Raw genomic sequence first — 24,668 nt, forward strand, 5'->3', positions numbered from 1 at the left:
GAGATTTGAAAATGGAACTTACGACCCTAGGTCATCATGCATTTTTGAAAGATGTGCTCTGTATCCATATCGTGTTACTGCTCCGCCGCGTGGCTTTTCCTAGACTATCTGAAAGTAGATCCGTATTGCTATGTTCCAAAGGGGGGTTATTTTAATATTGTACTAAAATACTCACAATGAAAACTTGTTACTTTAATTAGACAGTAAGCACTGTCATGCTGGGTCTTAAGATTTTGAGTAAGCAGAGGTTGATTGCTGAAGTAAATTTTTGCCATTTTGGAGTTCACAGGATTTATTTTACTGCAAATGCTGTTGGTGTTTCCCTTGATGCCTTCAAAATTTCACTGAACACATGAAGCCAGGACAAGAAGTGATTTGAAAATCAAAAGGTTACTGCATGTTTTCTGGAAATAGTGACTTCATGGGCCAAGAGGACAAGTTTAACCAGAATGAGATATCTTTTAGAGGAGAAAAGGCTTACCCAATTGAATCAGAAGCTCCAGAATTTACATGGCAGTTCATCTTCAGACCATGTTGCTAATACACAGAAACTCATCAACCTGCTGGCCACAGATTGGACTACACAATGGTTCAAGGTTTTGCACTATCGTCTAGTATTCATTCTAGGATCAAGAGTACTGGGATGCAACAGGGTGCACCCCACAAAGTGCTCCCTTGACTTGGGTCATCAGAACAGCTTGTCGGGAATCTGCAGGGGCAGATGTGCCAGCACAAATTAGAGAAGCTCTTTTAGCCCATGCCTTGGATTTTCAATTAAAAACCTGACAGAGGAAACACAAAGATGCAAAAAGTGATCAAAAGCCAATGACGGAAAGCCAGCTCTGCACCCTCCACCCTCAACCCATTAAACCACCAAATGCTGTTTTGCTGCTGATTGGTAAGCTGTAATCTGATTCCCCTCCTAGGACACTGCTCATGAGCAAACTGCAAAATTACACCTGAAATGTTCTCTACGGGGAAAAATATAAATTTTAAAGAAAATATTACAATACGTATTTTAGAGACAGTGATAGCTCTCAGATTAGGCAATGTTTCTAGGAGTCACATGCATTGGGAATGGGCAGGTCTTTGGACTGTATCATAAGACAACCTAGGAAATCAATGCTTCATCCCTGTAACAGTGACTCTGGTCTTTGTTTCCCACTGATGCTGGCATCTCATAAAGACTGCAGCTTTGCGGAGGGGGTGTAAAATGCTAGTAATATTTCTTGATAAAAATTATATATGCACTTTGCATAGCTGAAAAATCATGAGACGAAGTAGAAGGCAGGAGAGAAAAGGGTCTGAAGATTTTCCTTGCAAGCAAGAGGCAGAAGATATTCTGCGTGATGCTTCAACAAAGGCACAGAGGCTTTGAAACACCACCTGGCACAAGCCAGGATCTAGTCCTGTGGTTTCAAATCTTTCTATAGCTGAGCCTCTCTCAAGAGAATAATCAGTATTTCATATGTCACTGAATCTAACCGCTCACCTGCGTCAGGGCTGCCATCACCTCCCCTTCACGGAGCTCCTGCTTGAGTGTCTGCAATATCCAAGGCCTCATATTACACCCCCATCAACGTGAAACTGTGTGTCATGCTGGGTGTGCTCAGTTCAATTACACTTCCAGGTACTCTCCTTATTAGCATGCAGGCATCTCAAATGACGTAGACAACATAAGTTTTGTGCTGTGAAAAGGTGACAGACATATTGGCAAAAATATTTGCATAAATGTCAGACATCTTCCGCCCACTAATGTGTTAATAAGTCCCATGAAACTAATTAAGATAAAACTCTAATCTGTCCAGATCCAAAGAATCTGAAACAGCATCAGTGCAAAATGAGGGGAAACAAGTAAGACAGTCTGAGCAAATGAAAGGAGAGGAAAACTAAGATGCTCACACATTATTACAAAAAAAAAAAAAGAGAGTATTTGGGCTTGAGGAAAAGAGACAGTGAAACAGTAGGGAGGTGTGGCCCTCTTCTTTAACGCATCACCTAAGCCCTTGTCTTGCAAACACAAATACAATTGCACCCCTGCAAGAGACACACACCCTCCACAAATAAATGTGATCATTTGGAAGTCACCTCAGCGAAAAACATGAACATGTCAATGTCCCCAGCTTCTTGTAACTGCAAGATCGATGCTCTAGCCTACATGCCCAGCTCAGCAGAATTGCCGCTGCAAGCAGCAGAAATGTGCTTGCATAAAAAGAGTAGGAAGAAGCCCCGAGGCTTCCTCTCCCTTTAACATGACTTACCTCTCTGTTAAGCAGCCCGGAGCACTCCTTTTAGAGGTACAGACAAGTTGATAGTACATGGGCCGCTATAGTAAGAGGTGCCTTGGATTTGCTGGGTATGTATAAAAAGAGCAATGGCCACTTCAAGACATTTCTCCCCAAATACTGAGCTGCCTTGACATACACTCAGTGATTGTGACACCAAGGAAGTAACTGCGAAGGTTTCATTGCTTGTTGATGAGGTCCATAACTGTTTTTACACCTTCTTCTCTAAATAAGGAAGCCGCCTGTGAGGCCTCTGGCTGTCCAACCAATTTTGACTCCTTTGCTTTCAACAGCCAATGAAACCCCACTCCTGCCTCCAGTCTTGGGTGACAGCATTCATCAAACCTCAGCCAGGCTCGGAGGACAGCAGGTTAGTGTTACAGCCGTGGCAGGCTTACCTTTGGCAAGCTGTTGATGTCAGAGTGATGATATGGGGAGGGACAGCCTCTGCACTATAAAGATGGGTCAATCAAATATAACCAAGGCTGCCCACCGGAGAGCAGGATCTACAAAACATGGTCCCCATCAGTCTGAGTCTTGCTGTTCTGTCTCTGCTTCCAACCCAACTGCTGTCGGGCTTTAGTTTCATGTCAGCAACCTCTATTTGCTTTCCAAAAATAAGCCTCTGCCACCATGCTGAAGGGAGAAAAATAAGAAGGGCGGTATTTTTAGGGCCATTAATTCTGACCACGTGCCCGGGAGGTGAACCGGATGGCCACTGCACAAAGACTTCTCATCACTATGTCCTGCGAAGCCAGCATTCACCGGACGTTGCCTGCTTTCGTTCTCCTGAGTTTTCTAGCTGGGATTGCTTCAACACACCCAGTTGTAAGCAGAAATAATGGCACATTGCTGGAAAGAGGATGGCAGTCTCTGTTGTCCAGGTCCATTTCTGGGATGTCAGGGGAGAAGTCAGATGTGAACTGGGAAAGTGACTATTTGCTAGGAATCAAGAGGCAGCGGAGGCTTTACTGCAACGTGGGCATCGGGTTTCACCTTCAAATCCTCCCAGACGGAAGGATAAGCGGAGTTCACAATGAAAACCAATACAGTGAGTTGCATCCAGAAATGAAATAGATGTCACTTAATTGCTGTGAACTCTAGTAATTACCCTTCATAGAATGCAAATGTTATTACTTGATATTATTAATCTGTGCTACATCTGTTGCCTTTTAAAAGTCTCTGGGATCAATAAACATTAGAACTCTCCAGGCTGAAACATGTCACAAATGTTTAGACAAATTTAGATACAACTTATTTTTACTCTGCTTTACTGCACTGATGAGAAAAGACAAACCAGGTTGAAAACTGTCTCTCTGCTGCATTTGCTCACTCCTCACCTTCTCATTTGCCTTTTGAATTTGGGAGGTTGTTGCAAAGCTCAGAGTGCCAAAGCATGGTTTTTGAATCCTAGCTGACTAGTACTTTTGGGGCACTCGGTCATGGAAGGGGCTTGCTGTTGCTGGTTTGCTTGTTCTTATGGGTGCTGTTACCGTAAGATTGAAGAAAATCATTAGCCCTATGGATTTGAATTTCCTGTAGAGGGCAGTTGCTAAAATCTTTTGCAGCTACGATATCACGGGGGACTTAAAAATGCAAGCCACAATTCTCAGAGCTCAATAACAAACACTCTGTAATTACAGCATATCAGATATAAAAAAATTTACTTATTAGAAAGCCCAGGAGTTTGACAGATCAAAAGGGCTTGATAGAGCAAAAGGATTAAAGAGCATGTGACTGTGATTCCAGAATAATTATTTTTAAATCTTATGGTATGTAGGAAAAAACCAAGATCTTCTCTATGTATTTTTATTTTGTTGGATTAGGGAGATAATTCTAATAAAGAAAATATTACAAGTTCATTAGGATTTTAAAATAAATAAATTTTATCTGAATTGCCTTTGATTAGCTCTAAATTCTGTGATAACGCTTCTATTGAACTTCTTAATTTTTAGGTCTCTTTGAAATATCCACTGTAGAGAGAGGTGTTGTTAGCCTATTTGGTGTGAAAAGTGCTCTCTTCATCGCAATGAACAACAAGGGGAAGTTATATGGAACGGTGAGTACAAACGAAAATAGTTTTTCAAGGCTTAAAAAAAGTCTGCAAAGATTTTGTTTTGGTTTGGTTTGGGTTTTTTTTTCTCCTCATGGAAATTTCTGATTATAAGCTGACAAAATAGCCTTTCAGTTACAGGCAGCCTGCCCAGCCTGATGTCATTGGTGTTATTAAGTACAACAAGCAGTGTAGCTGTTTGAGGTCTGTTATTTTAAAAGCTTTCCAATAAGATTGTACAGGGAGAACCCTGGGAAAATGAATGTATTCTGCAAACACTAAGGATTAGTTAGATGGCTGCTTCTAAAGGCTCAGCATTGCAAACATGTTCTAGTAAGACTGAACTCTGTTGATTCCCTTTCGCATACGCAAAAGCCCCTAGGAGGTAAAGTGTGTGTGTATGTCCATGAGTGTGTGTGTGTATGTGATTGCATGTGTATGTGTGTGCATACAGGTGTGTGTAGGAGAGGTACAATTAGAGCTATCTATACTAACTACCATTAGTAAAATCATGACCAATGCCTCCCCCTACCAAAAACAACCACTCCATGAAGAATAAATAGGAAGTCTACCCTGTAAAGTCAACATATGCGCCTGGGGCTATTTTAAGGACCAGTTTTGTGAGATCAGTCCCAGAGGGTGGGAAAACAATAATAGCTATTAAGAATGGTATGCAAGTCATACTGAAACACTATCACCATCATCCATATCTAGAAAGTGCTAGCTATGCCATCTAAATACAATTTTATTTCTGAGGCCTGAGCAAGACATCTCCAATCTGAGCATCCATCAGAAAAATATCACTAATTATATAAAAAAAGAAAAAATTTAGTCCTAGCTGAGGTCTTCTTTGAATGCCTTATTCAAGCAAACAGTTGTCCCTGGGCATTGCTGTTCATAAGAGAACTGAAGGTTTTGACAGCCATCGTATCATTTTTTTATAAATTATAGGATCTTGTGCAGAGGAGAGTTGTGAAATAAAGCTACATCATTTGGGTTAATGGCCATGATACTGACAGAAATTATTGCTTGCAAATAGAATTAAGAAATCCATGATTTATGATGAATTAACTTGATCTGTCACAGGAAGTAGATGGCCTGTTATCTGGACAGGTGGCATGTGAGTTCATCTGACACCAAGTTAGCACCGAGGAGGGAGATTTATTGTTGGATGCAGTCACCCTGGTACCACCTGTTGCACACTGCAACAAGTTCTTCTGTAAAAATGCTAGTAAGAAAAATTGCTTGAGTCTTTGTGAAATACTTACTGTACCTACCTTGTTCTTTCCACCCTTCCTTTCCTATTCTTTAGGCTGTTTTCCAAGATGAGTGCAAATTCAAAGAAACCTTGCTGCCCAATAACTACAATGCATATGAATCAAATGCTTACCCTCGTGCTTACATAGCACTCAGCAAACATGGGAGAGTGAAGAGAGGAAACAAGGTTTCTCCTGCTATGACAGTGACCCACTTTTTACCGAGAATATGAACATGAGCAAAGCAGAAGATTAAATGCCAGGAAAAACTCTTTCATTTTGCACATGGGAATAATCTCCCAAGGTAAAGTGTTTCTACTGTTCACTGAAAAAAAGATCTATATATGTATGTGTATATTTGGGTAAAAGTATTTGTACTAGAGTCATCACATAGCATACGTAATACTATGCTGCTTCTCTTCTACTCTGTACAAAATTTACATGGCTGTGTGCCTCCTTTGGTGCTGAGCAGAGAAAAACAGAAGTTGGAGTGCAAAGGAAAAAAATATTTGGAAGACATAGAACGGCTGTGGAAAATAATCTAATCAATTATAGGTTATTTATTAATTAATATGAATTACCTCAGATAATAACCTTTCATAGTGAGCTGTTTACATATCATGGGCCAAATCATCAGATTACTTTGCTTCACCAGAGCTTCAAGCAGTTCACTCCATCTGAATATCTGCCTGTACCTCCCCTTCTACACACACACATTTGTGTCCTGTCTTGTAAAGTCCTCAATTTGTTTTGTTCATTAGGGTGCCAATTCCTCAACTGTTTTTACACAAACTGTCTACCCCCAGAACCCCTCTGTCTCTGAAGGGATTCTCCAGGGTCTCCTCACCTTAACTTGTTGGTAAAATGAAGGTCTACAATTAATTTCCCTTAGGAAGGGACACAGGATAAATCACAGATGAGTCCCAAATGCAAACTATATCTGGAGCTGAGGATTGTGAATGCCACCCCCTTGGTATTTTGTGAACTTAGTTTAGGCCCACCTCAAATATAGATGTGTACATCTTAAGTATAAATACATGTGTGTGTATACAAACATGGGATGTGTGTGTATCTATGTAATTATGTACTTTTAATGAATCAATCATCCCAGTCTCTAGATGCCCAGATGCCTTTTTATGTGTACACATGTAAAAGAACATAAATATTTAAAGACATTGTATTTAATTTAGGCTGAATGTTGTTAATGTCTAAGAACTAGAACTGGTCTGAAGGATGCATTTTATGAAATGTATGAAATACAAAAAAGCTTCCAGCAAAGGGTTACATTAGAAAACTTCTCTGTTTTGAATTCTCTTCTATTTACTGCTGTAAGTATATTTGGTTCTTCTCTATTATACCTCACTGAGGTGTGAAGGACAGAGTAAAAAGGAGGTTATACAAGCATGCCTTCCCGAGAGGAATCCGTGCCATAATTCCAGTTTCTGTCACTTGAAAAGAATCAGTTTCAAGGACAACACAGCAAGCGGTATGAAATACTCTTCAAAGCTCTCCTAGAAGCCATGCAAATGGCTCATAACCTTGCCTTACTATTTTGACAACCTTTTTCCAGATCACCAATGAAGCTACGTTCTCTGTGCCTTTGAAAGAGTATTTTAAGAGGCCCTAAGTCAATAGTCACTATAAATGTCAGTTACCAGAAGCCTTGGGATTCCTGCATTGATGGCGTGCTCCTAAATTTGAAACTAGATTCAACGCAATGTCAGAGCATGGGCATTTTCAGCATAGATGGACCATGTTGCTGCAGAAGTGAACATCTGAGTGCAAGATAATCTCCCACATCCAGCCAAAACATGGCTATGTCCAGCCTTGACATGCCATTCTATTTGCAGGAGGTGTCTATTCATGATGAATTTGAGCCTTCTGACATACATGAAAAACAGTCAGGGCCAGATCCTCAGTTGGAGTAAACCAGCCTAGTAAGACTACCAGTTTATAGCTGCAGAAGATTTGGCCCAAAGGGCACACCTATAAGGATGTATCTACAGCCACGCTTTCTGAAAAATTGTCAAGACAATTGTTTCATGAACAAGATATAGTTTTCCAGCTACTGTTGTGTGACTTATACTTGACTGTGTTTTGCTCAAATGCAAGTGATGATCACAGTGTAAATGAAGAGAAAAAAGAACAAAATATTGCTTACACTACATGAATGGGATGCTTTGGATCTGGCGAAGGAAAGGAGTTACTCTTCATTTTCTGGTCTTGCAGTATGTAGAGAGAAGCCAAGTTTGCACACTTTGTTCATCCACAATGTGTGCAGCAGTTTCGTCAGGAAAAATGTGTATTTTAAGAGAAAAAGCAGGATGTTTTGAGTGGGGAGAGTGGGTCAGAGAAAAGTCTGGAGGATATCAGACAGTTACGTTAACCTAGAGTCCCTAGAGGTGTAGAAAGGCGGACTACAACTGTGCTGAAATACGCTAGCTGGCAACCTATATCCTTGTGTTATATTCCTAATTGTCTTTGAAATGAAATTTGAAGAAGGATGAAAGGGTATATGGACATAGAAGAAATCATAGTTTGAGTGCTGATACACAAGTTTTTTTCTGAGTACAGCTTACACCAGTGTCCTTAGGATAGGATGAAGTCTGTTCCCTCTTAAACCCGTACTGTCAAGAGTAATTTATTGTTGCCAGAACTGATACATAATGGGATAGCTGGCATAACAAAAGTGAGAATCGGACTCACTGACTCCATTTAGCACATAATGGTCAATAGTGAGAACAAACTGTAGACTGGGTAACAAGAAGTCTGTTCGGATGCAGCCTACTGGGCTGAGCTTGTTCTTAAGAACTGCAGACCCCTGCAGAAGCAGTTTTGGTGGGCATTTGAAAAGTCCCACCCGTCACTCTGCTGAGTTACTCTTTACACCACTGCTTTTTCCATGTTATATATCAACGTCAGCCAGGTCAACATTGAAGTCAACACTGAAATGAAAAAAAAGGTCTCCCAGTGCCAGGAATCCTGACTAATATGAGAGTGGGTCACATCACTGTCAGAAGTGACAATCAAAGGTGCCATTGTCAAGAGTGATAATATTGGCAGGAAACCCCTCCAGCACAAATAGTGCAGTACTACAGCACTGTGGACTTTCAGACTAGTTGGAAATGGTACATTAACACAGGTACTTCTTAAGTGAATACATGTCTACATTCAAGAGGGGAGTTAAGACATGTTTTTACACATTGCTGCAGATGTGCAAGCAGTCTAGGAGCAGCTCATGGTTGCAGAATGTGCTGTGACAGTGTTCAAGAAGTTACACAACTTGCCTGGGAAATGGCCTGATCCTGTTTGATCATTCATGCTTGATTAGCTGAATTCCACTTCCACAGACCATTATCACCTGCATGGGAAAAGAAGAATTTATCAAGACCACCACTCATTTTACACACCTCAGGATAAATTTGTTGAGCTGGCACAGAAGAAAAAAACAAACAAACCCAAACCATTTGTAAACTGAATGTATATGATACAGAGGCTATGGAGAGAATATGGGCATAGTCTGGCAAAATCTCAAGCAAAACTTTCTTTGAAAGAATAGTTCCATGGATATGTGACTATGCAAAGAAAAGTCATGAAAGTAATGGAGCTTCCGAAATCAGGGCCAGATTAGGAACTTACTACTGACAGTTCTTGCGGTGGTCCCTTTCAAAGCGTATCTCATCTCAGTGTTCATTAATGCAGAGTAATGAAATGGTCTACAAGATCTGAAAACATTGCTGTGAATGCCTCACGCCAGTCTGTCTTGCCCATATTTTGCACATGGGATTCTCCTGAGGAGCTGATACCTGTTTTTAAGGTTTCTTCTTCGATGGGCAAATCCCATAATAATTTAAGACCTAATCCACCTCTGTTAGAAAACAGTTTTAACAAGAACTAAATCATGCTCTCAAATAATCAAATTTTCCCCAGACATCGAGAGATGCAAACACACACACAGTGCAAAAGCAAAGTAATTTTTGTATACCTCACTAACTATTTCAATTCCAAGATTTTATTTTGCACAGGAAAATGGTGCCAAAGTTCTTACATTATTTTTTTTCACTAAAATATACCTCATATTATGACTCAATATGGACTCACAACTGAGACTGAAAACTTGCAAGAAACACAAAATTGTCCAATCAATTGTTTGTGAAATTGCTTCTATTTTTATATGTATGTGCTGCGCACAATAGTTTTAATGTATTCATAAAATAAACTTTTATACATTTTTGGTAGTGTTTTGTCTCCAAATCCCTCTTAACATTTGTTTTTTCCCTCCTTCAGAGTTGCTATATTAACACCTCCTCACCCCACTCCTGCCACACACAGTTTTTATTCACCTCTAGAACCAGAGGACATATACTTAAAATTGTGGTAGCCTTTTGTGTTCTTCAGACTTCTTGCCTGGGAAGTCATAAGAGTCATGCTTGTTGTAGAGAATCTAAGAGTTTCAGAGCAGAGAAGGAAAATAAAATTACAATATGATTAAAGATGAGCTGTTGTAGTCACCTGTCTAAATTCTGATGCCTTCTATCCAAGCAGGTTCTAGTGCTGCTCTCCTGTTGGTAATGTTCTTCAGTGTGTAACTGCCCATGCATACCTCTTGCCTTATTAAATAAGAAAAGCTTTTTTTTTTTTTAATTTATTTTAATGGCTTTTTCTTCTTGCTTGGAACTGACTTGGGAGGGCAGCTTCCTAGAGCCACCTCTGAAGGTTTTTGCCTCACTCATCCTCAAAGTTGAGTATTTTGGAATCCCTGATACATTTCAGTGATTTGGTAAGATTTGCTTTCCATCCGTCCCCTCCCAAGCTGTCACTTAATCAGTCCTCCTGTTATGTGATTGCAAACCTCTCCCAGTTTGGAGACCCAAACTAAAGTATTAGAAACTAATAGCTGGGAATCTACTGACTCATTACTACTGAATCATTCATGTGCACTTCTTAATCCATACCACCATGATATTGTAGATCAGACAAGTCTCCAAGGCTCTGATTGCTGGTGGCCCTTCTCAGGAGGATAAGAACACCAGCACCACCACACTGGCTAAATGGCTTTCCCTGCATTTGTTTTGGCAGCCTATGCTCCCCCATAATAACTCTCTTTGCTTACCAGTCATCATGAATTCTTGCATACTGTTGCTCTGTGTATGTACCATATTTCACCTGAGAGAGGACTATGCTTCACTGGCAGGTTAAGCAATGCTTCTGTCTGATAGAGAAGTGCTTTGTTTACAGATTTGAAGGACAGTCACTGTAGGTAGAAATGGGAACATGAAAAGATACACAGCCCACACGCAGTGACTGGAAACAACAGGACAAACCGACAACTGATATAAACCAGCCTAGCCCCAGCAAAACAGAAACAGAAATGATCTGGTAAGGAGTCATCTGCAGAGGCTAGGAAAAGGCTACACGTGCCCAGCTCACAAGACACCATTTCAGACACAGGCTAGTTTCTGCTCCCTGTATTGCAGTTTGCCCCTTGAAAGGTGTTGCTGGCCAGACACACCTAGGCGAATGCCCAGGTGCTCTGGGAGGCACGGACAGTTCCCACGCTCCCTTCTCACTGTGTGCTCTCAGTGCAGGGGATAAAAAGTCTTCAGGGAACTTTGGGGAGAAGAGATGGTGACTAAGCCCCACACTTCTATGAAGAGCAGTAAAAATTTTGTCTGTACTTTGATCAGTTTACATTATTTTCTGCTTCCTCTCAGGTAAGTTGAAACTTAATGGTGTACCTATGTGTACACCTGCACCACAGTAACCTTATCCTTCTCCTCACCACTTCGACTTGGGTTCCTGCCTCAGCAATTCTCTGCTTCTCACCCCAGGCTCTGTTCCCAAGACCATAAAGCTGTGGGATGTTTGTCAGGGAAGAAGAAGCTTTAATAGACAAGAGAAAATTGAATGGCTTTAAAAGGCCCCTCTCCTAGCTCCCTGCACTAATCCTGCTCCTCTTCTTTCTTCCACATCTTTTTCCCTGACCTGCCACTGAAAATATAACTGCTCCTCTGAGAAGTCCCTCCTGGTACCCAGAGTGGAGCAAGAGTATCCCAGCATGTCCCTTCTCTCCCCACTCCCCCAAGTCATTCTGCCCTCTGTGTCCCCTGGCCTGAAGCCATTGGCAGAGACCCATAATCTGTCTACTTACTCAGGCTCTGGCTTCTCTGATGACCCATCATCAATATGAGGCAGCAGGTGCTGTTTACATTAGCTCAGTGAGCCTGGGTTGTCAATAGCTCCTGATAGACAAGCCAGCCCTGAGCTTGCTAGAGGTTACAGTGTGAGCAGCACAGGTGAAAGCAGGCAGAATTACACCTTCCTGAAGCCAGAAAAAACTGCTCAGCAATGGTACCAAGATTAAAATAAATAAATAAATAAGTATATGTAAATATGTGTGAAAGAGAAGGAAACCCTTTCTGCTCAAAGAAAGCTAAGATTAAAATAGGTGTTTCCCTGGGAATATCCTGGTCATGGAATCAGAAATATTTACACTGGAAGGGATTGCTGGATGGCTTGCCTCTGACCTTTAGCTCAGTGCAGGACCAACTTCAAACCTAGGGGACGTTGCATCAGGAAGAATCCCCTCTATCCATCCCCTCCAACGACTCCTGGTGTTAGCCTCATAATTCATTAAACTCTAGGTGAAACTCTGAATAGCAACTCAAAAGATGTCAATCACAGACAGACGTCTCAAAGGGGTCACTACTGCAGCTTGTGCTTTGCTGGAAGGCTAAATGCTGATGGCATCTTTCTACTGTGTCTTGACACAAGCCATATCTGGCCTGTGCACCAAGCAGAAAATGGCTTTGCTCCTGGAACTCACTTCTACCAACACAAATGGCTGCAGAAGTCATCTGAAGGATTCGTCCCCTGAAGAAAACAAAACAAAACAAAACAAAAAAACCCCAAGGTTTTCTGACAGCTCAGGGATGCAAGGCTACTACAGTTGTAGGTACACAAGATTTGGGGGAGAACACAGGTAAAAGAATTGCATGGCTTCAGTGCAAGCTCAGACCCCTTTCCAGGAAAAGAGAAGCAGCAGTGCTATTCTGAAATCTCAATGTCACCTAACTCTTCCTAGAGACAGGCAGAAAGAGTCTGACCTCCTGAGGCTGATTACTGCACTTTATTATTGGCTGATATTATTATTGCCCTCTGGTGGCTATTTTGTTATTTAGCAGCTAGATATCAGGGACCAGGTGTGGGTTCTGTACTATGGGCCTGGGCATAAGAGGAAAGGGAGCCTACCACCTCATGGGTGTGACTGGATTTAGATTTGAGGTCCCTCTGTGTGTTAGTGTCTGTTGCACCCTTATGCAGGAAAGTCATAACTGGGGAGCAACAGAACACAGTGTTTGGGATTCGGGTATCTTCTTGATGAGCAACTCTTCATAACACTAGGCAGGTAAATTGATCATGGAGATGACTTTTTTTTTCACTCCCAATTTCCCAACCTGAAGATTTGCCAAGGTTTTTGCAAACATAAAGCCTGAGCCTACATATCAAAGTCAGTGGAACACAGCCTTAAAGGACATAAAATAACAAGGCTCATTGAATCCTGCTGCTGTTTCTCATGACACCTATGGCAGGCAATACTGTTTAGCAGCATGGAGTACCTTAAAGCAGGAAACCTTAAAGCCTTTTCCAAATTATACTGAAGACAGCAATTTTAAAGCGTGTTAAGAAATCCTTTTTTTTTTTCCCTCTTACCTCACTGAGCACTTTATTACAAATAGTGCTCTAGGACCATAAGTTATCACAAATGATAGAGTCTCGAGTTCATCAACTACAAGAGATGCTCTTTGCAGAAGCCCCTGGGAAGATGCTTATGCGCTGGCTGCCAGGGGGCAGCGTGCCACCTGAAGAAACAATAATGAGGGAAAAAAAAGAGAACAGAAGAAAACAAAACAGAGGAGGAGTCACTCACACTTAGAAACAAGCATATTGTTAAGAAATTTACTGAACAGAGGTTTACCCCACCAGCAAAATCTGAAGCATGATACAAATGCTATAACCACATCTCTATCAAATACCAAGCTAGCGCAGTTTTTGTAGAAGAGCAGCAGCTACTGTACTATAGATTCATTAAAAAAATGTGGCCAGATCTTTCCTCAAAGGAAAAAAATGGGCTTTCAATTCAGACAAAAAAAAACCCCAAAACAAAACAAACTTTTAGGTAAGTTGTTTAATTTCCTTAGGATGTGCAAACGGGTACACTGGAAAAGTGATAACTGAAAACATTTTGCTTTTCAGAAGTTTTCACCCATGTCTTTTAGATCATGAAAGTTTATGACAGAAAACATCAAGTTCTATTTAATAGGTCTTATTTTCTGGGTTGTAGGAAAAGAAAAAAAATCTATTTAGTTTAAAAGGTAGATATGTGAGACATCTTCGTGTTAATACATCTTTCTTTCTTTTAAAGGTGAATCTACTGGGAAGCAACAGGCTGACACAGTCTGAGACCAAAGAGTCAGCATGTACTCTCTCACCAGATGTTTATGCCTCTATAAGGAAGGTAGTAAGCAGGTTCAGGCTTGCATAGTGTATTTAATCTAAGCCTCCAGCTCAGTCTCTGTGAGCTTCTGAGCAGGGTCCCAACACTGATCCTAGGAGTGGGAGAAGGTGTTGGGATGAAATGTTGAAATTTCCTGTGCACCTAACAGCCTCCTGGTCCTTTTCTCCTTCCTGAAACTTTGTGTTGTACAGAAGAGACTGCAGCATGGACATCACAGGGTCCCAGTAGCTCTGGAGAGCCTGCCTTTTAGAGCTCATGATGAGAAACCAAAGTAAAGGTGTGAGCTGGGCCCAGTTTGTACACCAGCTCAACTCAGCCTGGCAGAAGGCCATGCCAACAACCCCCACCAAGGGTTCCCCCAGGGCCCGGCCTTGTGTAAGCCAGCCTGGACTGAGACAGAGCCAGTCGAGGACATCAGAGCTTCTTGGTAGCACAGGCACGGAAAGCAGTAACAAAGCAGGGTACCCTCAACCACTGTTACTTTTTGGAAAGAAAAAAAGGAAACAACACAGAAAAACATCTAGGGAGACTGGACTGGAGAACGCAGAGGGAAGAAAAGATAAAGGGAAAAAGGGGAAGACAGGCAAGATAAAATCAACACCTAACAAAACCAGAAATGAAACAGAAATGAAGGCACCAGACAGATTTTTTTCCTTCTAGTTCCTATGCCCATGAAAAAAAGAATCATCTGTCTGCAACACAAATGCACTGCAGAGCGGGCACTATCCAAATAGCGGCCACGGCACCGTGGCCCTCCTTGTTGAGCCATGGGCCTGCCTGAGCACCTCACAGCCTGGGGAAGGCCGGACAGGCCAGGCCCCTGCCAGCCACAGCTGGAGAGCTGCCAGCCACAGGCTGGCCCCTCACACTGCTCCCCACACCGCAAGGTGAGGGCCGTGGAGATACTCTCTGGCCAGGCAGGGCCTCAGCCCTAGAAAGCCCTCCCAATGGACCCTACTTCCCCTGAGCTCCAGCATCCTCACAGCACCGAGCCCTGAAGCTTGTCCTTAACTGGCCCTAGTGGCCCTGACCAGCCTCACCTGGAGCCTCCTAGGTTGAGAGACATTGCCATAACTCTGGAGATGAACCATATGTTTGTCTGGAAATTGGCCATATTAGGGAGAGGTTAGCATGAATTTTCACAATTCTGTACAATTTTTCTGATGCTGCAATTGGAGAGAAAGACGCCTCTGGGAAAAGGTTCACACTGGGGGTCTGTAATTGGAAAGGCAGCACAGGGAACAGTTTACAGGGTCCTGAACTAGCATTTGGGGGTCATTTCTGAGGCTCAGTTCTCAGCTCTGCCACAGGCTTCCTATGTGACTGCGGACAACACACTGTGTCTCTGCACTGTGCCTCGTATGCAGGGAATGTTGCAAAACCAACAGCGTAGAAAACCAAGTTAGCCATACGCACTGGATTGGGACATCTCTGATAAATGGAGAGTGGACAAATACCTCAGCAGTGTATTTTTCACATCCTAATAATATCACCTCCATCTTCTGTACATTGCCTTTCATGTAGTGAAACTGCAGACAGATTTGCCCCCTTATCTTCTCCAGGGTGAACAAACCCTGCTCCACCAGCCTCTCCTTGTATATCATGTGCTGCAGTCCGCACACATCTTAGTGGCCCTTGGATGGACTGCCTCCAGCTTGTTAACATCTCTCTTGCAATGTGGAGCTCAAAACTAGACACAGTGTCAGATGTAGTCTCACAAAAGGGAAATAAACGCTTCCTTTGATCTGTTGGCTATGCTTTTGCTAGTGCAACCCAATATGCCATTGTTTTTTTTAACGATTGCATTGATAGTCTTTCTTACACTAAGGAGTCTCAGAGGGTAAGGAGTAGCAAAGGCAGAGAGTCTATAAAGCGGGGATTCCCCCTCCAGCCTCTCAAGGGAACTGCCAGACATTCATTTAAGACAGTTTTGTGTAAGAGCATGACAATGGGATGAGGTTGTTGTCTGGATTTCATGAAGAGATTTGCAAACAAATTAAACTGTTGTGAAACAATCCAGTCCCTACGGAGCTTAGCAATGCTCAATTCCATTCCCACTGTTGCTAAGGAAAGCAGACAATATTCAGCATCTTTGACAGACATTTGCGGGCCATGATCTGAAGGTGTCTCAGTGACTGCAGAGTGCTGGTCAATATTGGCCATGTAACTTAAGATACAGTCATAAAAGGAAATATGCAGCCCCAAATCTCTTTTACATTCTCCATTTTTTTAGCTTTACTTTTGGCATTTACTGAAGCTACCCTCTCTGTATCAGTTTAAGCAATGGAGGACAGAATTAGGTCCCAGGTATTTGACTACAGATGACTTTGTTCCTTGGAAAAATGACCCAACTGCAAGCTCTTATGCCTCAAGTTTGGAATCACAAATGACTTAGCAAAAGCCAAGAGGACTTTAGTTTTCCTTGTCAGAACACAAAAGTGAAGGAGGAAGTTAAGAATCTCTCCCAGCTGCTGAGTAACAGAGGGGGAGACTGAGGCTAAGACAGTGTGGGAATCTCTAGGTTTAATATATATAATGCAAACTGGAATTACAGTTAACTGCAGTGACTACTCTTGGCTGATGAAATAGATGTCACTGGAAAAAATCCTAAAAACAAACAACCAAGCATGCACCCACAAGCAGAGATTTCTTTTTTCTCTCCAGCCAAGCTCTGTATCCAGCTCAACCCCAAAGCATGTTTATTTTGGAAGCCATAGTCTACGGAAAAGTGTTTGGCCAAAATCCAAGAGGCCAATAAGTCCAGATGAGCTGAACATGCTGTGTCCTTGGATCATGAGATATGAGCATATTATTCAATCCTGGATTGCATGCATTCATATTATTGTTGGTTATTTTTTGTTACAGGGTGTGGACCAAAATGCTTTGATTGAGACTAAATTTCTGTCCCCTAAATTAACTGTTTACAGTTCACAGTTTTATTGTGTGCTTTTTATTTCACGCACCAGAGCTCATGGCACTAGAATAGCTCCTCCAAGGACAACGTGACCATACCAACTTACGTCAAATGAAAAATCATTAGTGATAATTTATAAACTACAGAGTTGTTTGCAATTATATTTCTTTCAGGGCTGTCTGGAGAAGAACATCTATTTATTTGTTAAATATTTGTTATGAGAACTGATCCATCCTGAGTCATTCCAGGTGATCAGAGCCTTTTTTTCTCCTTGGGGTTACTCTGTCTGTGATCTTGGCCCACTGCACCAACACAAATCTTCCAGTTTATTGAAGAGGCAATAGATCTGCTGCTAAAACATAAGGGAGGTAGTTATGATAACTAGCATAGCTGTCATTCAGTGAGATCATAATCTTTTCAATAGCACTTTAACTACCTCAGTTATCCAGTGAGGGACAAGCTAGCTTACATTTACCACAGGGTCAAAACACAAGCAGTTAGTGCAAAGTAGTGGACACAAGACAAATCCTTACCCTACCTTGGCTCTTGGAAATGCTTTGATGCAGCCAGGTGTTCAGACCTCAGGCTGAGCTGATGGGAACAGTAAGTAGAACAAGCAACTTATTTAACTCTAACCTCATGATCTTGCCAGGTTTGATCCACAGTCCCTTAGTGAAAATATGTTAAGTACTTCTGCACTTTAGTATAACCATGTGGTTAACCCTATGCAAAAGCACTAAATGCCAGTGCTAGGCTAACAGTAATGTTGGGAAGTAGGAAACTTTACATAAAACAAAGAGTTTTCCCAAAATAAAACATTCAGGCTACTTTCAGCCACCTTGCAGTGTAATACAATAATGGATACACAAACAGATTTTTTTGTGGAAGCTGTATATCTGGATCCTCTGTATACCAAAGGACCTAGAAGCAAGCACACCAGGAGAAAGAATACACTTTTTTAGACAAGACACACTACCTGGGTAGGCAGGTCAGCAGACCTGGGTATGCCAGTGACGGACAAACTGTAACACATGGCAGATTTCAGAATCTGCACAGAAAAGCTGCAGCCTTTCCACACCAGTTAACCAGAAAACAACACTTTGCAAAGGCAATGACTAGAGCAATAGAAAATGTGGGAAAGGGAAGGGGACATGGATAAAGCATGTATGGGTGCCACATTCTGTAAATCTTGAGAAAATCTGTAGACATCGTGTTGTAGATTTTAAAGAGAAACATGCAGATTCCAGAAGAAGACAAGGATAATATCAAATAGGATTTATTTTCTGCACCCCTATAACAATTAACACGCAGATCTACAAGCCACTTGGGTGACTGTGAAACTTCTTCTGCATTAAATTTCTTACGTATGTTTGCATTCTGCACAACCTCAGTTTATGTTGAGCTGGTTATCAACTGCCATTAAGGTTTTAACTTTAATTCATTTCCATTCTTTTTCCAGCAGTGGAGATTGAGGGATGAATGAACCATGGAGCAAGGGGTCCTGAAGTGACACCAGTGTCAATGAGACATAGTCATGTTCAGCCTAAGGAGGTGGGCTAGCCAGCCTCTGGCATGTAAAAAGGTCCATTAGGGCTATGGAAAGGATAATATAGAAGATAAAAAAAAAAAAAAAAAAAGTGTCAGGTTGCATTTCTAAGTCTTAAAAAAATGTCATCCAGAAAATCTTTGATTTTGGAAAACTGAGCAGCTTGATGAGAGTCCAAAACTTAAATAAAGATGATAAAAAGAGCCTGTTTGTCTTTGAAACAGAATGTGTTTCCCAACCAGCCTGGCATGACACTGGCTTGTGCCAGCTGTGAAAATGGCCAAAGTTCATAGCGCCCAGGTGCAAGATCAGTGTTCCAGCAGCTGATGAACCTGTGCATCCAGAGCACAGTGTGTCACTCAAGTTCCTTCTAGACAACAGCCTGACAGGCTAAGAAGGCAATATGAAGAACTATCGCGTCTACAATACACAAAGAAATACTGTAGCTGCAAATCTACTTGAAAAACCATTCAGTGGTGGAAAACCTGAATCAGGGACAGAGTTCAAGACATATCTTTGTCACCAGATTTCCATCAAACCTAATCAATACTTTTCTATATGCTCCAGGTGCCCCCATCACAGAAATACGGCCACAAACAGATCCCAGATTCTGAGCTAAGCTGAGCTAACACAGTTTTAGGTGAAAAAATGAAGTCATTGCTACTCATCTTCCCCTGCCCTTTACAAATTTTGATTTCCATGTTGCTTTAAAGGAGTCCAGAATCCAAGAATTAGTCTTGCAGTAGCTAGAAAAACCTTTCTACTGTCCTTGCCTTAGAGGTACTGGGCACAAGAGCAATTCTTGGGTCTATCATGGGCTTCTTCATTTACTGTTTAGGTTATCAGATTTAAAAAGTTATCTTAAAATTTACAGAAAAAATCTTTCACAAATCAAGTTTTAGTTTCAAAGAGATCTCACTTAAAAATGTCTCAGAGCTAAAGAGCAAAACATGCAATTGTACTGAAGCAATTCTAACCATATCAGTCACATGCTATGTCATTGCTGTCCCACAGCAAAAAGGCCCTTGGATGATGACGAGGTTGTCTACATATTTTGTCTTGTGACAGTTCCACTGCAACCCCCTTCCCCTTTGCATCTTCCATTCTTCATTTCTTTAACTTAAACTTTTCTCTCTTCTTCCAGGAGATGGAATTGGGTGAAACATATGAGCCCAAGAGACTGGAGTAAGTTAAAAACTAGGTAGAACAAAGTTTACTGTCTATTCTTGTCTTCTATCTAACAAGGGGAAGTTACTCTCTTGGTTTATTGGAAACTGCCAATAAATGCAGTGGCATATGTTACTATGCCCAATGTCCTCAAATCAGAGAAAGATTTAGGTGGGAAGGGGCCCCTGGGGGTTTCTAGTCCAAGCTGAGATAACAGCAGCACCAGCTCCCAGGCTAGATCAGCTCACTCAGGACCTTGCCCATTCAGGTTTTCAGTGTCTCCTGGGCTGTGGGCTACAGACTCTCTGGGCATCTGCTCAAGTGTTGCATCTCAGGGGAATAATTTTTAACTTCTCTCCAATTAGCAGGAAGAGGCATGTTGTGTGTTCTGCACCTGCTTTATTAAAGTCCTCCTTTTCCCAGTGCCATTCATTAACCTAATGTCACCCTGTCTACTTTGGAAACACTACTTAGACATGCTTCATAGTTGCATTTCAAATCTGTTTGTCAGAATATTTTGTAATATCAGTGTATCTTTTAAATCTTGCAAGGCTATTCTTTGTTTCTTTACATCTGAACCCAAACTGACGCTAGAGAGGTCCATTTTTTAAATGTCATCTCTTCTTCAGAAGAAAACCGAGAAGTTGCGTAAATCACTAAAACTCAGGTGCAAAACTGTGGAGGTAGTCTGGTGAGATTAAACTGCCTAGACATTATCTTCAATTATGTCTAGATCTAATATAATTGCTGTATAGTTGGCAACTCCAGGGTTGTGGATAGTTTACTGAATTTTTCCTCCCCAAAACAGATTTGGAAACACAAAATAAGAAAACTTTAATTTTAAAAAACCATATTTTAAAACTTTTGTTTATGCTTATAAGGCTGTCATCTCCATTCCTCCTACCCCTCTGTGTACAGGCATGCATTTCTCAAGAGTAAACTTGTATTGCAGCTGATAAACCAAATGTCTTTCAATGACTGCAAGTAGTTTGCCATGCTAGCAAACTACATTTTACAACATTAGACTCCAAACTAAGTGCCACAGGTTTTTACTCCAGACAAGGAGTTCACACATCTAAACAAGTATCTATAAAGCTGAATTCTCTACCTCATGTATGTTGATGTGCAGGAGAAAAAAAAAAATTCCTCAACCAGTTCAATAGCAACACTATTTCAGCAGCATTTGGCTGTGAGAGTTTAGATTCAACAAGCAGCCAACCTCATGTGTGTTGATGTGCAGGAGAAAAAAATATTCCTCAACCAGTTCAATAGCAACACTATTTCAGCAGCATTTGGCTGTGAGAGTTTAGATTCAATAAGCAGCCATAATCAAACATCAAACATGATAAGAGCATCAAGAAATTAAAGTTTCTTTCAACCCTGAGCAACTAAATGCTTCTGTTTCAAGTCTGAAAAATGGCACAGGAAAATAAGGCCTCCGCAAGGGCACATTTCTGTTTATACTGACTTTGTTACCAGTACTAAGAAGAACTGAACAGGAGTGAAAGACAACAGAGCTGCTGTGAGCAAAATGTTTCACAAACAGCTGAGTGCCATCCTTTAAACTAGAGTGTATGAAAGAGGAGCCCTTCAGAGGATGCTTTTTATCTTTTTGCTTCTCTCCCCTGCAGATGAAACAGAAGATATTATAGTTACCTTACAGGTTTAAAAAATAATAATTAAAAAAAAGCAATACCTTATTTGCCATTGTCTCCCAAGATGCTTCAGCTGCTGGTACAGATGCTGCTTGCCCCTGGAGAGCCCTACCCTGCTGGCTCTGCCGTCCAGAGAGCTGCACTCCAACCTGCAGTCAACCTGCTGGGCAAAAGCCACCTGGCACGTTTAACGTCCTTCTCTCAGGTCTGACATGCTAGCACTTAGTTATACTGCATTAAGGAATATAGGAAACCGTGGAGATGTATTCACAGAAGACAGACGGGTTGTGCAGTGGAAATGTCCTTCTCCTCTCAGGTCTGACATGTTAGCACTTGGTTATACTGCATTAGGGAATATAGGAAACTGTGGAGATGTATTGACAGAAGACAGACGGGTTGTGCAGTGGAACACAGGATGGAGAACTGCTGTGGGTTCCTACTGTCAGGTATTTGGATTGTATTTTATAGAGGGTGGACTGAAGTGAATCAAAGTGTTCAGGCTGGGATGTGAGCAGCAGGAGCAACAGTCCAAGGATGCTGAGTGAAAGCACAGAGGGATCTCCATGGGAGAAATTAAGTTGACTTGAGCTGTCTAGTTTTGAGGAGAAAAAACACCTTAAAGCTGATACAAATATGTGTGTGGGAACAGAATTAACCTGAAACTCTTTCACTCTTACGGTACATTATATGAAATTACACGTTGCACACTGAGAGATCAAAATATATATTCATGGTACATTATATGAAATTACAAGTTGCACACTGAGAGATCAAAATATATATTTTTAAATATATATACATATTTTAAGCCACAGATTATCAGGAGACCTTATGGCCACTAGACAGCGAGAAAGGGCATTTGGTTTAGCCACCTACATCCTTCAAGGAGATTAGAGTTTGCTCATGTACAAAGAGCAGCAGATTCTGCAGCCAAATGTGAAAAGAGGTCTGTCTTCATGACCTCTTCTTTCACTTTTTTACTGTGCCCCCTCACACCTACACCTCCCACCATTTTTTCTTCTTTATCTCACCCTAGGCCAAGTACATCACCTCATCTTTGTACCACCAAGCATATTGGATGATCTGTGGGGTTGGTTGTGTCCAGGTGCTGATGTGAGCTGCAGGAGAAGCAGGTTTTCACATGTGAAAGAGGCTTCCCATCCCGAGAGGAACAGGTGCCACCACCTGGGAGACTCCATGTCAATAGACTAGAAGCATCTCTTTTGAAATGGAGGGTATCAGCAGCTCTTATCACAGATTATACCATTCTCTATTCCATAATAGCTAAGAAAATTCAGACCCTTTAAAATGACAGAAACAATCTCTGTTCAGAAAACACAACCTTTTAGGGGCTGGTTACTTTGGCTGGGAACTCTGCCAAGGATTTCAGCTGGAGAAGGAATGAGGCCCTTCATTTCAGTTAGAGCAAAACAACACAAACAGCATCACAAACGCCCATCTGGGACATTTACAGGCAGAGAAATCTGTTTTCTCATTTACCTCCTCCTCAGAACACAGTGAAATACTGAGGCTTTCTCTTTCTGCTTGTCTTTGTTGCATTAAATTTTGAAAACCCATAGTCTCTAAAGCCACTGGTAAAAAGCTGCCCTCACCATTTGGACTTGTGAACCAGACCTGAAAGCTTATGCCGGTCTTCTGCCTAACTGGAAAGAAAAGTGTCAAGAAGAAAAGACAGGTACTTCTCAGGAAGACCATACATTCCTCATCCTGTAGAGAAGGGTATCAAGGAAGATACTCTAGCAATATCACGGTGCAGGTGACTTGGCACTTCTGAAATTGGAAACAGATTTCCAAATGTCTACTATAGAGAAAGGATGAGGGGGAAAAAATAGAAGACCCAAACCAACATATTTGGCAAGCACATTGCAGAAACTGCTAGTACATGCTGCGGTCCCAGACCCAGTGGGTTGTGCTTACCTCATTCGTTTCACGTAGGTGAACCTAGCCAGGATGTTTTCTTTAGTCGTGGGCAGTGTGACAAGAATGGGACATCCAAATAAGGTCACTCAGGATGTGTTTAACAACACCGGGTAAAGTCTGTGGCAAAGGCTCATGCACACAGATACACACAGAGCATCCACTGTACATACCGTTGACTTAGTGCGTCATTATTCCTAGAATAACTTCTGGAGAGGCACTCCACCCATTTATTTCCAACTCTGAAGATGTGATTGTCCCAGAGCCACTTATTACAGTGATTTTAAGGAAGAGGAGGGAGAGGTAAAGGCCCCTGATTTCTCTGACCTCTTTGAAGAGATGCAATGCAAATAAAATTGCTAAAAGCAGAGGTAGTTTAAAATTTGTCAGCCCAAACCACCTGGTGATCTTTGAAACAGCAGAGAGCAAGACACTTCCTGAGGCCATCCAGATAGCACAGAGTTCTGCAAAAGGACAAGCCACACATCTCTTTAAATATGTCAATATACTTTACTAAGCAACAGTGCTACAGGTGCTCCTACATGATGAAAGGTTGTCCAGCACTGTGAGTGAACGTGCATTTTTTTGCTCATAGGAGAATCCTGGAAGGCAACACCGTTATACTGTGTAAGAAATTTAATTTTTTAACCCGCAAATTTTTGATGGTGTGTAAAACACTTTCAATGGGTCCGCAAAAGGTAACTGAGGGCAAATCACTTACAATGACTTTAATTAGTTGTAAAAAAAGCTTGCCTTTCCCCTGTAAGTCCTCTGCAGTCCACTGAAGTGATAAGTAATAAAAGAAAGGAGTTGGTTTGCTAGTAGCTGGACAAGGGATGGCATACAGCTGCTGACATCAGCATTTTACTGATTTGAAATAGTAAGTTTTGATCAAAAAAATGATCTAAGGCTGAAACTCAAAGCAGTCCAAATAGGTGAAAGTCAGATCCCAGGCTGCAACCATGAGTCTAACTCAGTTTATTTTGTGTACAGCTTCAGGCATAATTTGCAGTTAAATTATCATATTTAAATAATTTACAAAACTTTCCACTGAACATTTGCTTCATTGAGCACAAAAAGTTATGATGTTCATTTACAGACATTCAGTGGTTTATGTCCCATTTGCTGTGTGTCCTGGGCTAGCACTCCTAGCACACGCTGTACCAGGGAGGCACAAGCATTACAGGCATTACAGCTGAGGCACCTTGCCCAGCTGAGCGCCCAGGCTGACCGGCTTAGCCAGACCTCTGCTGCCTCTGAAGCAAAGGAGCAAGGAGGTAGCAGGAGCAGGCCTGGGATAAAGACATTGCATAGAAAGGGACGGGAATGACATCTA

The 24,668-nt window shown here is 41.6% G+C and overlaps 1 protein-coding gene across 1 annotated transcript; it reads left to right on the plus strand.

Annotated features, from left to right (window-relative positions):
* The first annotated feature begins 2,996 nt into the window (after positions 1–2,996).
* On the plus strand, positions 2,997–5,827 carry FGF6 (fibroblast growth factor 6). The gene is made up of 3 exons (XM_010076043.1): positions 2,997–3,336; positions 4,241–4,344; positions 5,651–5,827. The coding sequence occupies exons 1-3, from the start codon at positions 2,997–2,999 to the stop codon at positions 5,825–5,827; spliced, it is 621 nt and encodes a 206-aa protein (XP_010074345.1).
* Positions 5,828–24,668: the final 18,841 nt, after the last annotated feature.

Source organism: Pterocles gutturalis, unplaced genomic scaffold (genome assembly GCF_000699245.1).
Source record: "Pterocles gutturalis isolate BGI_N339 unplaced genomic scaffold, ASM69924v1 scaffold9158, whole genome shotgun sequence".
Lineage (NCBI taxonomy): Eukaryota > Metazoa > Chordata > Aves > Pterocliformes > Pteroclidae > Pterocles > Pterocles gutturalis.